The 16,666-nt window shown below is 37.7% G+C and overlaps 1 protein-coding gene across 4 annotated transcripts in view; it reads left to right on the forward strand.

The window, feature by feature from the left end:
• Window positions 1–13,268, forward strand: part of ap2b1.L (adaptor related protein complex 2 subunit beta 1 L homeolog) — a 58,806-nt gene extending 45,538 nt beyond the window's left edge. For 2 of the 4 annotated variants that reach the window (XM_041580873.1, XM_018244820.2), the window contains 6 exons: window positions 353–498; window positions 1,766–1,895; window positions 3,338–3,422; window positions 7,840–7,926; window positions 11,299–11,456; window positions 12,384–13,254. In XM_041580873.1, the coding sequence (XP_041436807.1) occupies window positions 353–498; window positions 1,766–1,895; window positions 3,338–3,422; window positions 7,840–7,926; window positions 11,299–11,456; window positions 12,384–12,458 (681 nt within the window). In that variant the 3' untranslated portion in view covers window positions 12,459–13,254. 4 annotated transcript variants of the gene reach the window in all.
• The last annotated feature ends 3,398 nt before the right edge of the window (window positions 13,269–16,666 follow it).

Raw genomic sequence — 16,666 nt, forward strand, 5'->3', positions numbered from 1 at the left:
GTGCAGGTGCTTCACAAACGACTATAACCTTTTAAAGTAAATGCATCATTTTTTACTTTATGCCATTACTTGTCCTTTAAGCTCTAATCTAATAAAAGTATTTTACTACTTAAGCTAAAAAGCACTGGGAATCTTCAGATGCGCTAGTACATAAGTACATAAAAGCAGGTTGTATTGTATAGCTGCAAATTCACAGGCTTACACTCATTTAAAAGCAATTTGTTTTTTTTAAGTGTCTTAAAATATCTTGAGTCTCAAACAACTTCGCAATAGTAAGTATTTATTTTCTTTTGTACTTGTGATTTACATAACACTTCTTGCAACTCATGGAACCCTGGGATATTTCTCACAGGTCTGGTTACCAGCTGTAAAAGCCAAAGGCTTGGAAATCTCTGGTACATTCTCCCACAGACAATCACATATCTACATGGATATGACTTTCACCAACAAAGCTCTGCAGCACATGACTGACTTTGCAATACAGTTTAATAAGAACAGGTAAGACACATTTTTTCGCTGTGCTTAATAGTGCTAACATGTTTATGCATGCTTCCCAGAGATTGTTTATCATCTAGTCCTAGTCCTGTCCCTGTGTGGCTTACAGTATTTGGTGCCATATCACATTTACCCAAAAGAGTCAGCTTCTTCATAAGCCACTTGCTTCAGATCAACCCACTGGGTTTTTCAAAATTGTGGTAATTTTTTAATTACTTATATCTCTCTGGACTCATTGTTTCCATATGTACAATTCTTGATTTTATGTGGATCAGCTGTAATTATTCAATAAAATACCAGCACTGTTGCAGCACTGCAAATAAAACAGGAGCATTTTCAGATTTTATAATATTACGTTAATATTATTGTTAGAAAAAGACAAGAGTTTGAGAAATGCATTCACTGTTAACTGACCATTCTTACTACTTGTTATTCAGCCTCTAAAATGATTTCTCAATACTGCTCCTTCCCATAGAATATTCATCCTCTAAACTACTTTCTGTGATACAGGAGAGAGGTTCTTTTTTGTCATAGAATATCCGTCAGGGACAGAGTCTGAAATAAGTGTTCACCACAGATAAATCTGCCCCTAAGTTGCTTTGAAATGAATACAAAGCTTGCATATACCATGGCCTATTTCTCATTAATAGGCACACATTTGGTATGGTTTGCAAAGTTAAATAACTGGACTTTTTGATGAATACCTGTTTTCATATATAATTAACAAATCAGCATAAAAACTGTTCAGTGGATCTCTGTGAGCCAGTTTTTATATTATTCTGAAGTATTTATAAAGCACCAATATGTGACACAAAGCTGCACAGTTAGGAAAGGGCATTTAAATACATGCAAACTAGCAGCAACTTTTGGCCAACACAAGCTGTATTGCATTGTGGGAAAGAGAACTGACAAACATTTACCTATTGTGTTTACTTGAGACCAGACCGCTCCTTTGTATGCCTATCTTAAAAGATGTTATGATTGATTCATTTTCTTTACGTAATGTCAACTGAAGGTTGGTTCATGTGTGGACACTGGACAATTGGATTATTAAACTCACATTATGCCGTCTAATTGGCTGATTTGCATTTTTACAGTGTAGGCACTTTTGTCATGTGCTTTACCACATAAACCCACTGTTGCTTTGTATACTGCTGATTTTGAGCTGTTTCATGCAGTGAGCCACACTGGATTCTCAGTGCAATTGTTGATTTAAGGAATGATAGTTGAATTTGCAGAAATATCTAATCTTTTTCTGTTTTTTCCTTAGCTTTGGTGTCATTCCCAGTGCCCCTCTGGCCATTCATACTCCCCTCATGCCCAACCAAAGTATTGAGATTTCTCTTCCTCTTAATACCCTTGGGCCTGTTATGAAAATGGAGCCCCTTAACAACCTTCAGGTAATACATCTCCTTTTTAATGTAATCTCTTTTTTTAAATTGCAGCAGTTGTTATTGTCATGAAGTTAATTCATAGGGGCTGATGATTACCATTTATTACCAAAATAATCTATGATCTAATGCCAGGCATTTCAGCATTTATACTTTTCTTTAGGTATGGCTTTATAGCATTTGTATTTGTTTGGTACTTCATCTGAATGGAAAGGATATGATTTTGCAACCTAGTTTGTATTCAGTTGTTAAATCTACGTTTTATTGTATGTATGTTGAAAGTCTAGTGTCTCTCTGTCAGATTAGAATATAAACACATTGCTCTTTTTGGCTAATTATGCTTTAAAAAGCAAGAAAAGAAAAGAAACAGAGCTTATTCATTGTTTTGCATACAAAATTTCTGGGCTATTGCACTGACCATTATCCACTAACGTAAAGCCAAAAATGTGAGACCCACAGAACTGGTGTGTCTGGGACCCCTAGGTGGGAGTCTGGTGTATAATCTAGTTCTGCAGCTAATTATTTTTTCTAGATTTGTAATTTTGTATCTTTTAATTTAATTAGCAGGTATACAACACCAACCCCTTGACCTTTACCACTTGTGCGAAACTAGCCCAAATAAAGAAGCATCAAAAAGAAGGTGTTGCTATAAAGAAGATGGCATTTTTTACATGAACATCATTCATGTTTCATGTTCATACTTTTGTAGTAGAACCATAAATGGGTGGGGGATAAAACAGACCCATAGCTGGCTTTCATATTGCTCACTATATAAGATTTGTGTCATTGAAGTTGCCACTTGATGTACTATAATTCAATTACATGGAGCTAGAAAATTGACTTGAATAAGGCAATACTGAGGCAGTAATCTGTCTCTTGGGTCTAAACTGACAGCCAGGGTTTTGTTTATTTATGAGTACTCTGGGGAACAGGAAAATCACATCAAAACCTGATTTCTAAGTATAGTTTAGATGAAGTAGTGCATTCAAAGTAAATGCTAAATCAAGCAAGCTCCAGGACATTTCTTATCCTATGTATGTAAGAGTCACACGATTATGTAATGTCTATATTGATTGGGCTAACGCCATATTATAGTGCAAATCGATGGTGAGTCAAATTGGAAACTCTATAAAGAATACACTGATGGATTTTAGCACAAAATGTTAATATTTAATGTGTTTGGTTTACATCAGGCATTGCAAAAAAAATAGCCAGAAGGAGCACAACAGATCAGATCATTGTCCAAGTTCTGTTACTCAGATCATGTACTCAAAAAGACATTCACTGATTTATAGAACTGTGTAGATGTACAGTTGTTGGTGGCCGAGGAGCTGAAAGCTGAGAAACTGCTTAGAAAGTGTTAATGGCTGTGAAACCTTTATATTAGCTACGGGATTGCTGTGAACCTGCCATAATTCTTACGTTTCACACTACTCTTCTGTGTATTCTAGGTGGCCGTGAAAAATAACATTGACGTGTTCTACTTCAGTTGCCTTATCCCTCTACATGTACTGTTTGTGGAAGATGGCAAAATGGGTAAGGAAAGATATGGCACAATGTAACCTAAATAATCCAACATGTAAGGTTTGGAGGGGGCATTTAAATTCTTCTGTAGGATGCAAATAAAATTGCTATATTGACAATTTACCATGGGTTGTTTGCTATAGCATCCATTTCTATTACATTGTACAGCATGTGGTAATGGAGCATGGTAGATTCCTCTCAATTATAATGATTCTGTTAGCTCGTCGCTAGCCGATCTACCTTCTCTACTGATGGCTTGCTTGGAGTTAAAAACCCAACAGGGGAGCTATAAAAAGGTATTGAAGGCAGACATTGGTTATGCAGAGACATTGGCAGCAGTGCTTAGAGATTATAGCCAGGATTTATTAGGCTTCATCCTGTGCTGAAGGACATCTTAAAGTTCAGCTGCTAGAAAAAGCTGTAAAAATATTCTGTAAGAGTGATGTAAGAGTAGTAATTGTATTATATTATATTCCCAGCCAAACAATGCCAGTGCATGAATTATGACAACAGAAATAGGGATGGGCGAATTGTTTCGCCGAATAAATGACGCCCATAGACTTGTATGGCTTTGTGCGTCAAAATAAAAAGATGCGTCAAAAATTCTTTGACGCCCATAGACTTTAATGGGCATCGGCGTCATTTAACCGGCGGCGAAATTTTGGCAAAGCGAAACGGGTAAAATTCGCCCATCCCTAAACAGAAACTCTTGCATCGCTTAGTGAGTGTCAAAATCCTGTTATATGCATATGAAAAGCATGTTATTCATAGTCTCTAACCGCTTTACAGACACAGGAATGTAATAAACTGCACCAAAATCTGGTAATCCCCTGCCCTGTGAACAATAAATACTACCTTCTGGCTAGTTGTACTTTTTTTGCCAGACCGGTTGCACCTTAAACCCATTATCTAGAACCAAAAGATTGACTAATCTAGAGTAAACATAATGTTTAATCTTTCTGGGATGAGTTATTAGTATAGTAATTAATAGTGATAGTAGATAAGCTGTGTGGAATACAGTGGTTTTAATTCTTGCACAAACCAAAGCCAAATGCCCAATACAGAACTATAGAGCAAAAACCTTTCTCGTTTAGAATAGCACATTTGTTGATGAGAAATGGCTTATTTCTAGGTGCAAGGCATATTTTATGTTGTAACTGGTCCTTTAAAAAGGGGTGGTTCTTCGCATTTGGCCATACTGAGTTGGCCTTTGCAATGCTGCAATTTCACTTACTGCACTAGAAGAACAAAAAAATTTAAAAAATGGAATTTCAACTCTTAATACCAGGAGCGTCTTTTTATTGCCCCTGTTAACCTAAGGGGTGCTGCTACCTGAGGCAGGTGCCTTTAAACAAACTTGTGTGCTACATGTGTACTTCCACCATGTAAGAACTCCTTTGATCTCCCACCTGTTCATTCTGCTGGATATAATAAAGGGAGACAGAAAGAGAAGCACAATTAACTGAATCCATTATTCTCTGTTGCACTGGAAAGGAAAGTGGAAATCCCTCAAAGGAGCATATTTTATAAGCTCTTTCTGTTACTCCTAAAGGTAGCCATACAGGGGGCAATAAAAGCTGCCAACAGAGGCAAGAGGAATTCTGTAGAGGCAAGGACCACGTTGGCTCATTGATGCGGCATTTCTTGGAAATATCCACTCATTAGGCCACCTTATATGGGGCCCTAAGAGTATATCCTCCTTTAAAATATTGTATAATATAAAAAAAAAATACAACAGGGCAGTTAATGAAACAGTAGATCTTTCCAGGATATTCAGTAGGTACCTCAAGACTTCCAAAAGCTCAGCCTATATGCACTACATGTTAATCTGCAGATGCATAGTCATCATATAGGGCTTGATACAAATGTATTTAGGGTTGTGTTAATTAAAGGTGGCTAAAATGTGCGATAAATTATTAAATGCACTTCGTCCGTTTTTCTTTTTTCAGGTATAGCAAAATGTATGATGAGCTTTTTTTATTATCACCATTGTATCGGTGCATTCTGACCTGTGTTGTGCAAGCCCAGTTTTAGATAAACCCTTTCATAGCAATTGTTGTAATGAGAATATTCCCAAACATGTATTTTATACTATTTATATATATATATATATATATATATATATATATATATATATATATATATATATATATAATACAGTCATATGAAATAGTTTGGGAACCCCTCTTGATTCTTTGGAATTTTGTTTATCATTGGCTGAGCTTTCAAAGTAGCAACATCATTTTAATATATAACTTGCCTTATGGAAACAGTAGTATTTCAGCAGTGACATCAAGTTTATTAGATTAACAGAAAATATGCAATATGTATCATAACAAAATTAGACAGGTGCATAAATGTGGGCACCCCAACAGAGATATTACATCAATACTTAGTTGAGCCTCCTTTTGCAAATGTGCCTCTAGATGCCTCCTATAGCCTTTGATGAGTGTCTGGATTCTGGATGGCGGTATTTTTGACCATTCATCCATACAAAATCTCTCCGGTTTAGTTCAATTTGATGGCTGCCGAGCATGGACAGCCTGCTTCAAATCATCCCATAGATTTTCCATGATATTCAAGATTTCGAAGTGTGTTTAGGGTCATTGTATTGTTGTAATATCCAACCCCTGCGTAATATCAACTTTGTGACTGATGCTTGAAGAATTTTTTGATATTGGGTTGAATTCATCCAACCCTCGACTTTAACAAGGGCCCCAGTCCCTGAACTAGCCCCACAGCCCCGCAGCATGATGGAAACTCCACCAAATTTGACAGTAGGTTGCAGGTGTTTTTCTTGGAATGCGGTGTTTTTCTTCCGCCATGCAAAGTGCTTTTTGTTATGACCAGATAGCTAAATTTTTGTCTCATCAGTCCAAAGTAGTTTGTTCCAAAATGACTGTGGCTTGTCTAAATGAGCTTTTGCATAAAGCAAGTGACTCTGTTTGTGGCGTAAGTGCAGAAAGGGCTTCTTTCTCATCACCCTGCCATACAAATGTTCTTTGTGCAAATTGCACTGAATTGTAGAACGATGTACAGATACACCATCTGCAGCAAGATGTTCTTGCAGGTCTTTGGAGGTGATCTTTGGGTTGTCTGTAACCATTCTCACAATCCTCCCCATATGCCGCTCCTGTATTTTTCTTGGCCTGCCAGACCTGGGTTTTACAGCAACTGTGCCTGTGGCCTTCCATTTCCTGATTGCATTCCTTACAGTTAAAACTGTCAGTTTAAACCTCTGAGATAGCTTTTTGTAGCCTTCCCCAAAACCATGATACTGAACAAAACTTTGTTTTCAGATCTTTTGAGAGTAGGCATCCATTATTTTGGATTCGGCCGAAACCCTGAATCCTTTGCGAAAGATTTGGCCGAATACCAAACCGAATCCTAATATGCATATGCAAATTAGGGGTGGGAAGGGGAAAACATTTTTTACATCTTGTTTTGTGACAAAAGGTCACGCGATTTCCCTCTCTGTCCCTAATTTGCACATGCAAATTATGGTTTGTATTTGGTTCGGCCTGGCAGAAGGATTTGGCCGAATCCTGCTGAAAAAGGCAGAATCCTGAACTAAATCCTTAATTCGGTGCATACCTATTTGAGAGTTGCCAGTAATCCGTATTTAGCAGTTACATGCATTCAAATTAGCAAAATTACAAATTTATTAAAAAATTTTGCACAGCCAGTTCTTCACATTTGGTTTAATTTCATACAACTGAATATTTCTTCACTAAAAATCTTTGTTCAGGAAACACCCCAGTACTCCGCTGTTCCTAGGAAATTAAAGACATAGCCCTGTTGTCTTTTTTGTTAAAAGTGGAATATATATATATATATATATATATATATATATATATATATATATATATATATATATATATATATATATATATATATATATATATATATATATATATATATATATATATATATATATATATATATAGTAGCTGGATATATTACCTCCTGTTTAGGCGATAACCTATGCATTATTTCATACTGACCTTTTGTAAATAGATCCCCTTAATATGCAGAGACAAATCTTATTCAAACCTCCAGCTCTAATCAGATCACTATAATAGATTACTTCAGCGCACTGCCAAATTTTAAATGCAATGATGCTACTTTCCTCTAAGACTTCACCGCAAGTCTTCAATATAAACGTAGCCAGTAGAATAAGGAGAGCAATCCAAGGCAGAATATCTGCTACAATGTAATTTATTAGCAGCTACAAAACACTACATGTTTCGGGCTTCAAACGCCCTTTATCAAGTGTAACAAAATGGAAACAAAGCGACTTTTTAAACACATCCTGTTTAAAAAAGATTCCTGGATTCTCCCACCCACATGGTATGTTCTAGTAGGTATTTTCCTATAGCATAGGCATTTTCTTGGTTTAATACATGTTTATGTGTTGTCTGTCTCACAGAACGTCAAGTCTTCCTGGCCACATGGAAGGACATCCCAAATGAGAATGAGCTACAGTTTCAGATCAAAGATTGCCATTTGAATGCAGGTAAGAGGAAAATCCAATACACCAGGATCTTGGCTTACTGCTAAAATGGTTTAGGAGAACAAGCACTTTTTTTGATGAATTTTGGGTGATTCCTGCCCTTTTATGGAGAGAGATTTCAGCGGTACTAAATACTGGTAGGACTCTTGCCAAGTTATCCTATTTACATAAGCTGATTTATTTATGTCCTTAATCAATGAAGACTTGAACGTCCTAGATTTGCACTGGCAGAGATCCTTGGCTGCTTTGCTATACACAGACCAGCCTAACAATGGGTCAAACTAAAATATTTAGGGGCCAAATAAACCTTCATGATCGGGGTCACCTTGAGTTCTAGCTATAGAGGAAGTAGATTTTGCAGCTATGACGTGTGCACCTCTTGGATTGCTTTGATCAGACTAAGTGAGTGGGCAGGGTTGTGTGCAGTGCTTCATTCTCCTATATGTTTCATGCTTCATCAGTGTTCATCCCTCTGACCTCACCAACGTATTCACAGGGGAACAATAGAGAGCTGAAGGTGGAGTGTCCATGGGCTGCTGTGCTTAACGCTGTTCACTGTGAAGACTATTTAGCAGCTGCCTTCAAGGGGCTGTTTCATAGCAGGATCTTCTATTGTCTAGGTCTGTCTCAAACCAAGAAGAGAATTCTGCCGAGACCTCAGTCACAGGGTTTACCGATGTTAAAAAAAATTTTTTGTTTTGTTTGTAAATAGCATGAGCCAGTTCAGTAGAATAATAATACAAGTTGAAAGAGAGAAGTGATCATTACTGGCCTGCTCTATTTTGCTTTGATTTATTAGAAGTTTGTTTATGATTTGCTAGTACAAATCATAAAAACATTAATTCATTTTTAAATAAATAAATAAACTGTGTTGATATTGGTCAGTAATAAAACAATTAAATATTATTTATAAAAAATCATAACAAAGGGAGAAGAAGGTTAAAAAGCAAGAAAAGGAGATAGGGGTATGAAAGGTGAGCCAGGCATGCATCATAAGAAATGATCATGCTTTATTGATATAGGATAATCCTATTGTGTGGCATTTTGCAGAGAATGCTTATTCATGCATATAATGCCCTGTCCCAATGAGTCTAATTTCCTTACCTCAAACACACATGAACACTATTATAACTGTATGTTTTTGGACTGTGAGAGAAACCCCATGCAGACATGGGGAAACCATACAGATCATATGGGTTGGGTGGGAATCAGATTCAATACCCCAGTGGTAGGTAGCAGAGCCAGCTTTGTGATACTTGGTCAGTATATTTAAATACCTAGTACATGTATGGGATCAGTTATCCGAAAAGCCAGTTATCCAGAAAGGTCCAAATTACGGAAACCATGTCTCCCATAGACTCCATTTTATCTAAATAGTCTATATTTTTAAAAATAATTTCCATTTTCTCTGTAATTGATCCAAAACTTGATCCAAACTAAGATATAATTAATCCTTATTAGAAGCAAAAACAGCCTATTGGGTATATTTAATGTTTACATGATTTTTTTTTTAGACTTAAGGTGCAAAGATTCAAATTACGGAAAGATCCATTATCCGGAAAATCCCAGGTCCCTAGCAGAATAACCGGTCCCATACCTATGGTCTTATGGGTGTATTAAATTGTATTATTTTATTATAGCTGTCAGTCTTGCTGACATGGAGGCAACAGGGTCCTCTACCTCCTGTAGGCAGATACCAGGAGACTGAGCTTGTAATTACTATTATCATTCAAACTCTACCTGAAATACATTTTATTACCTAAAAATAGGTAAGTGGCAGACCACTTTAAACACGTCACGTGTGACTGCTTCTGCCTGATTGCGTTACCTGAATCCGTTTAACTCAAAGCCTTGCATGACCTTTGTGTAGTGACCCACAGCTGTGTCATGGTTGAAGTGTAAGTGGCACAGGGTGCTAAGAGACGATCCCCACCTTCATTTGTGCCCCTGGGGAGTGTCCGAGAAAGAAGTACAGGTTTCGAATACCCAAAAACCAATGAAGTGAACCAATCGTTCCATTTATCTCTTGCGTTTATCTCAGTCACATATATGCCCACACCACCCGTGCTCTCCTGCACAGAGATAGGGATAACATTTTGGAAAGCAGTGCAGTGGATTTCAGTTCAGCCGCTTAGCATTGAGAGTGATGCTTGCTAAAAATAGCACCGGGTCATGTGACCATCTGCAGGAATAACATTGTGTTAACCCATAGATGCCTGGGGAATACCACTGAATTCTGCTGGAGCAGCTGGAGCATTTGAAAGCTCAACAAGGCACAATGTGCGCTGCCGCTTTCCAGCAGAAGAAGCAAATCAAGTCTTGCTGCATTCAGCCTATTCAGTGCTGCGTGTTATAAATCAGTGCTGTGATCCTGTAGCTGTCAGTAACATCTGTGTGCCTGTGGCAGGGGGAATGACACGGCCTGCTAGTATCTCCTTGGAAATGCTGTCCTGACTATAACTGGAGTCTGGATATGTGCAGGCATCTGCTGTGCATCTGTAGCTTTATCTGCCCATGGCACTCACTAGCTCAGCCATGTGGAAGATTGGATATGGGAAAATGTTACCTCTTAAAGGGAAAGGACATCCTACGCTAGCTGCAATTTAGTATTTTGCTTCACTAAATAATCCTCTTGCTAAAATGTAGCCCACAGCATTGCCATTAGATTTTAATTCTTATTGCTTTAGTATTTGTGCCCAGATGGGAATGTAGTAAAACCAGAAAGGGAAATGTGCTATTTTGGTGAGCTGTTTAACTGTAACATTTGATCTACAAATGTACACTTTTTGGGCTTATTGTTGCACTGTAGAAATGTGTATCAGTGGTTATTCTAACAAGCTCTCTTACATATGAGATCAATTTATATTCTATTGTAAGCTGTAATACTTGAGCAATCCATTTTGCTTCCTCCTAGCCAAGTATTGCAATTGTACTGCACCGATCGGTTCAACCCAGTCATGAAAGCAAATCTAGCAAATGCATTATACTGTGTACATTCCCCTTACTGAATGGAGGAGCTCATCTTTCCTATATTGGAAACATTATATCCATTCTAGATTTTTGAGTATATATTGGGAAGTTTGCCTACAGCTATGAAAAGACGCAGCCACATAATAGGTAACATTTTAAAATATAATAAGTAGAGGACCAGGGACCTTCTAAAAAAATACCCACTTGGCTCCCCTTCTGTTCACTCCCAGATTTCTCAATACCTGCATATAACATTGTGTGTGTGGGCCTCTAAATAGTGCCCTTCTTTCCCATTTCTCAGCTCCCCTGGGGCCAGTGCATTTGCACTCCTGTCTTTTAATTTTTCAGTGTAACGGATATTGTACATATTGACTGACTGATCTATTTCTTGTTTAATTATTTGAGTAGACACAGTTTCCAGCAAACTTCAGAATAACAATGTGTATACCATTGCCAAGCGGAATGTGGAAGGGCAGGACATGCTGTATCAATCCCTCAAACTTACCAATGGTATTTGGATCCTAGCTGAGCTGAGGATCCAGCCTGGGAATCCTAATTATACGGTAAGGCGTCACAAAGCGCTGTTGAATTAGGAGGAGCAACCTATACAGTTTGTCTTTGTTATATCTATATTTAACTAACGGAGCTGGCATTACAGTGTCCCATTGCTAATCAACATCTCAAACATCTCTCCGTTCATTAAGGGCCAAATTTCTGTGTATTTAGTGAGTCGAAATGGCGATTTGAAAAAAAGGTGCTACATCTGTACCTGGTCTGGTATCCAATCAGTGCATTTCAAACAGAAATGCTAGTTGCTGATTGGTTGCTGATTCTCTGATGAAGGCTTTGCAACTTGCATTACATAATCTCAAGGATTTTTATTTTGCAGTGCCTCATTTGTGATACCAGTTGCCCCTAGTTATGAGAGATCATGTCCTGAGCCATTCTGTTTCCTAGTTTTATTCCTGTATTCAAAGAATGGCTGTGTATGCTGAGACAACGCTTGAATGTACAACAATGTACAACAGTACAGTAGTTAAGAGACAAAAAAGTCCTAAAATCCAACCTCACAGTCGGTTTAGTCAATGAAACACATTGTAGCCCCAGAAAATAAGAAAATTGTGTATATTGTAAGAAGTAAAAAATTGTATGTGATGGCAAAGGGGAAAGAGTGAAGGAATATTGTAGCATTTTGCAGCCAAGGGCAGATATGTATATGTACATGATGTGGCAGTTTGAAATATATAATTGTTTTAAATCAACCATGAGAATCTAAAAGAAAACTGTGTAGTTAGATGCCTCAAAGAAGACATGTACTCTGCTTCTGAAGCAGAGACCTTGTTGCAGAACCCTTTCTAATTTTCAAACATTCATGAAGATTTTACAGTTAAAAAATAAACTCCAAAATTCATGCTTTCTAGCCTCTTCTATTCAGATGAGCGATTAACAGAAATATTGTATTAATTTTTATTATAACCATTTCCTTCCAGCTTTCTTTGAAGTGCCGTGCACCAGAGGTGTGTAACTACGTTTACCAAGTGTATGATTCCATACTGAAGAACTGAACGGGATAATGCTCAGATGAGCCTGGTTCTACATATACATTAACTGCATCCTCGTATAATCTGACTCAGCTCTACCAATGACTTCTTATTTCTTGTTGGACCATCCAATCCATGGCTGTTTTAAGAAGAAAACCAGCCTTTAAGTCCTACATATTGTGAAGCACTTCTAGTTCAGTTATCTATATTCAGATGTGGGTCCACTTACCTTTTAATGCTGTGTAATGAATTAAGCCTGTTTGAGTTATTGTGGGACACCAAGCAACTCTAGTGAATAGTTTTCTTATAATTCATTAAGACTGGAAACACTACATTGTTCAGGTTTTTGTCTTGTACCCCATTTAGCTGATGGCACAGTGAGTAAGTGCTTCATTCTGCATTGCTTGATGTTTTCTGACCAAGACATTTTCCATAAGAACCCGTTATTGTCATTGTGTGGAGTTGCCTATTTTATTATGCTAGACCACAGTAGTAGTTTATAGCTCCTTTCACCCAACGTTAGATGAAATGTAATCTGCAAACTGGTTCCATCCTTTTTAATTAGTCTAATACATATTATGTAAGCACGTAGTGTCTGTCTTGTAACTTTTTAAAACTTGTGAACGTGAGCCGTCTTTACATGTGTTTGTGCCACTTATATAGCCAACTCTTTTGTGACATACCATTGCTTCTCAGCATTGCCATGCATACAGTCACATTCCGTGCCAATGCAGAGGCTATTCCAAGCTAAATAAACATGTTATATTGTGTATTGTAAACAAAGAAAAATATAAAGGTACCAATAAAACTTAGAACGGAATATGTTTCAGGAAAGACTGTGCTGTTTTACCTTTTGCTTACCTTTAGCTTAGGTTTGGCCAATTTCCAGCATGGTAGACTTGGTTTTTCACACTACTTCTCTCTATAAATGGGAGAAAAAGGTGATGGGGTCTTGCCTCCAGAAACACAATGGGCAGCTGCAAAAGGACAACAACTATGTCAGCGTCTTTCAGTTAATGTAAAAAGGTCATTCATGTACTACATGCAATTTTGTTGTGGATTTGTTCCCATGAAAATGTCTAGTTATACAGTGTATAGCATAACTGGAAACTATAATTATTTGCAGCGACGTAACTATAGGGGGGCGGGCCCTGGCGCGGGATGTGCAGCCGGGCCCCGCCCCCCTCCGTACGGCCAGAAACGGCGGCATTAGAACAGTGGCGCAAGCTGCCGGGGGGCCCTGAGGGGGTGCGGGCCATGGCCCAATCGCACCCCCTGCTCCCCCGGTAGTTACGCCACTGATTATTTGCCCTCCACAGTAAACTAAGGAAATATAGAAGTTAAATAATATACAGCGAAACCTCAATTTTACATCCCCTGACTTTAAGTTTTCCCTTATTTTACATCACTGTGTTGATGCAGCAATGATATATAGCAACACTCAGAGGCAGAGGGCCTTATGTCACCCCATCTGGTGAGACCCTTATTATCACATTATAATATCATTTACATGTAATATGTATAAGTATGCGTCGCAAAAAACATTCTGTCTGTGTAGCTTTATTACACTTGTAAAAGGCTTGCATATTACTTTTATTAAGCTGTAATGTGGGCCAAGACAAAAGTTACTTAATCTAAAGGAAATGTTCATCCTTTCTGACAAGAGCCATACTGCAAAAATATCTGAAAAACCATCAAGCGGGAAGTCAGTGCTTATCCATGCTGTGTAATGAAGGCTGCAAATGGCAAAGACCTTTTGTCCCTGTGTATAATGATGACTGAAACAGATTGGTGGTCTTGTCATTCTCAGTGGGTTAGTTGCAGGTTCTTCTAAGCTGCTATGAAGTGCAACTCTTCCAGCCGGTAAATGACAAAAAGAAAAAAAAAATCAGATGGTTGATTCCTTTATGCTGCTTCTTTTTTTAAATCTGAGGGCGGTTTAATGACATGTAGAAAAATACAGCAGCAAAGCACCCAAATCCACCTCACACCCTCCTATAGATTTTCATTGAAATTGTCAGTAAGTGTCCTGTGTGCCATTATCTGACACTATCATAATGATTCTATAGCTATAAAACTTACTTTTGTTCCCCAAGTTAAATACTGATATTAATGCAGGTACATTCCAGGATATTTGCTATTAAATCTGCCAGCCTCTTGTATCTTTCATCATGGATCATTTTTAACATCTATCCCAATCTTTACCCAGTGTCTTCCACACACAAAGAACGTGTCCTTCCAGTCTCGAGTTCACCGTGTCTGGTTGCTGTTAGAACTCAATAGACACTTTCTGAAGATTTTAATCATGAATTATCAGGGACATAAATTATTATATTCAGGTCCAGACTGAGAATTAAAATAGGCCCTGGCTTTTCTTTTTCTTTTTTTCCATACCTGTTCTTCCTTCTGCCTTGCCTTGCTAACTCTGTCTATGTAATAATGTGAGGCTTCCTCCTTGGTCCTTGCTTTAGAATTAAAATATACCAGGGGCCCCTGGTTCCCTTACAGACTGTATGACAGCTCCCAACTCAGTACACTAATGCATATAATGTAGTCTATGCCTGTATTAACCTAAATTGAAACATAAATTGAAAGTAACCTACTTATTGAAATGGTTTTGATTGGGATAAAATATTGGGATTTCAATAGGAGAAAACCTTGACAATTCTTTTTCTGAGAATATTTTGGTGATCTAAATACTCTAGGTCCTGTGGTCCCGAGACATTTTTAGAAGGTTTTGGAATTAATTATAATATTGTATTCAAAAAGGTTATGAATTCTCTCTCTCTCTCTCTCTCTCTCTCTCTCTCTATATTTAGTTTTGCACAACTGAACTGTAACTTTAGTAAAAAAAAAAAAAAAAAAAGAGATACTTTTAGTTACAAAGTTTGTACAAAGTATGCATAAGCTGACGCGCCCCGTCAAGGCAGTGTCCGTGCGTCAGCATACCTCCCAACTGTCCCTTTTTCGGAGGGACAGTCCCTCTTTTGACAGCTCAACCCGCAGTCCCTCATTTGTACTGGAAAGTCCCTCTTTTCTCTGCACTGAACAGCCAGAAAAAGAAACAAAGTTTCTCACTTAATTGGCTTTTAGCAGAGAGCCCAGAACACCTAACAGGTGCAAATAAGATACTTTGTAACAATTTTGAGACACAAAAACACAGTTTAGATAAGGAGAAATATTTTCAAACTTTCATAACCTGCCAAATTTTGTAAAACAAACATGGTAATTAGGGGGTGTGGCCACAGAACGCGGTGTGGTCAAAAAATTGCTGCACTACATGCGGAAAAAAATCTTTTTACTTCCAAAATGTTGGGAGGTATGCGTCAGTCCTAACTATCTGAAAAAAGAGAAAGTGTTATCTTTGGGGGGGAGAAAGACCATACCTGCTTTTCTCTTTATTTAGCATGATCTCTTCCAAAGACACCATTAGGCAAGGGTTGGGAGAGCAGGCATTGAGGAGAGAGCCAACTCCCTATAATATTACATTTAAAAAAACACAATGAAATGCTGCATGTCCCTTTTTTATTGGGTCAGGCTTGATATACAAATTACAAAATTTAACCCGGCACTCCAACATATAGCCCCCTGGGAAAACCTATTTTTGCACAACTTAAAGGTAACATTTAGTAAAAAGAGACACTTTTAGTTACAAAGTTTGTACAAAGTATGCATAAGCTGACGCGCCCGTCAAGGGAGTGTCCAAGCGTCAGTCCTAAGTGAAAAAGAGAAAGTGTTATCTTTGGGGGGAGAAAACCTAATTTTGCACAACTGAACTGTTAACTCTAGTAAAAAAAATACACTTTTAGTTACAATTGCAAATGGATCATGGATTTATATTCCACTGTATTTCTAGGAATTTCAAACACCTACTTTGTGTGGCAAAGGAGTCAGAGATAAAGAGGAATGCATTATATAGAGATTAACTTGGAGGGAATATCTGAATAAATATCTACTTTTTATCCGACAACTGCATTGAGGCAAGGAAGCTGGATACTATATGATCTGTAGCCCATTCAGTAACTGCAGTAGAACACAATAAAATACTGATTTTGTTATTACAACAAAATGGGCAGACATACCTCGAAACAAAGGAACAATAGAAAAAGACACTTTAATTGGCACATCATATAACAGAACCTTTATTGTGCTGTTGGTAAAAAGTTGCAACTAAAATCATTTAAAATATTGTTCTTCAATATTCCAATAGCCTTTGTCACAATTGTGTATAT

This window comes from Xenopus laevis, chromosome 2L (genome assembly GCF_017654675.1).
Source record: "Xenopus laevis strain J_2021 chromosome 2L, Xenopus_laevis_v10.1, whole genome shotgun sequence".
Taxonomy (NCBI): domain Eukaryota; kingdom Metazoa; phylum Chordata; class Amphibia; order Anura; family Pipidae; genus Xenopus; species Xenopus laevis.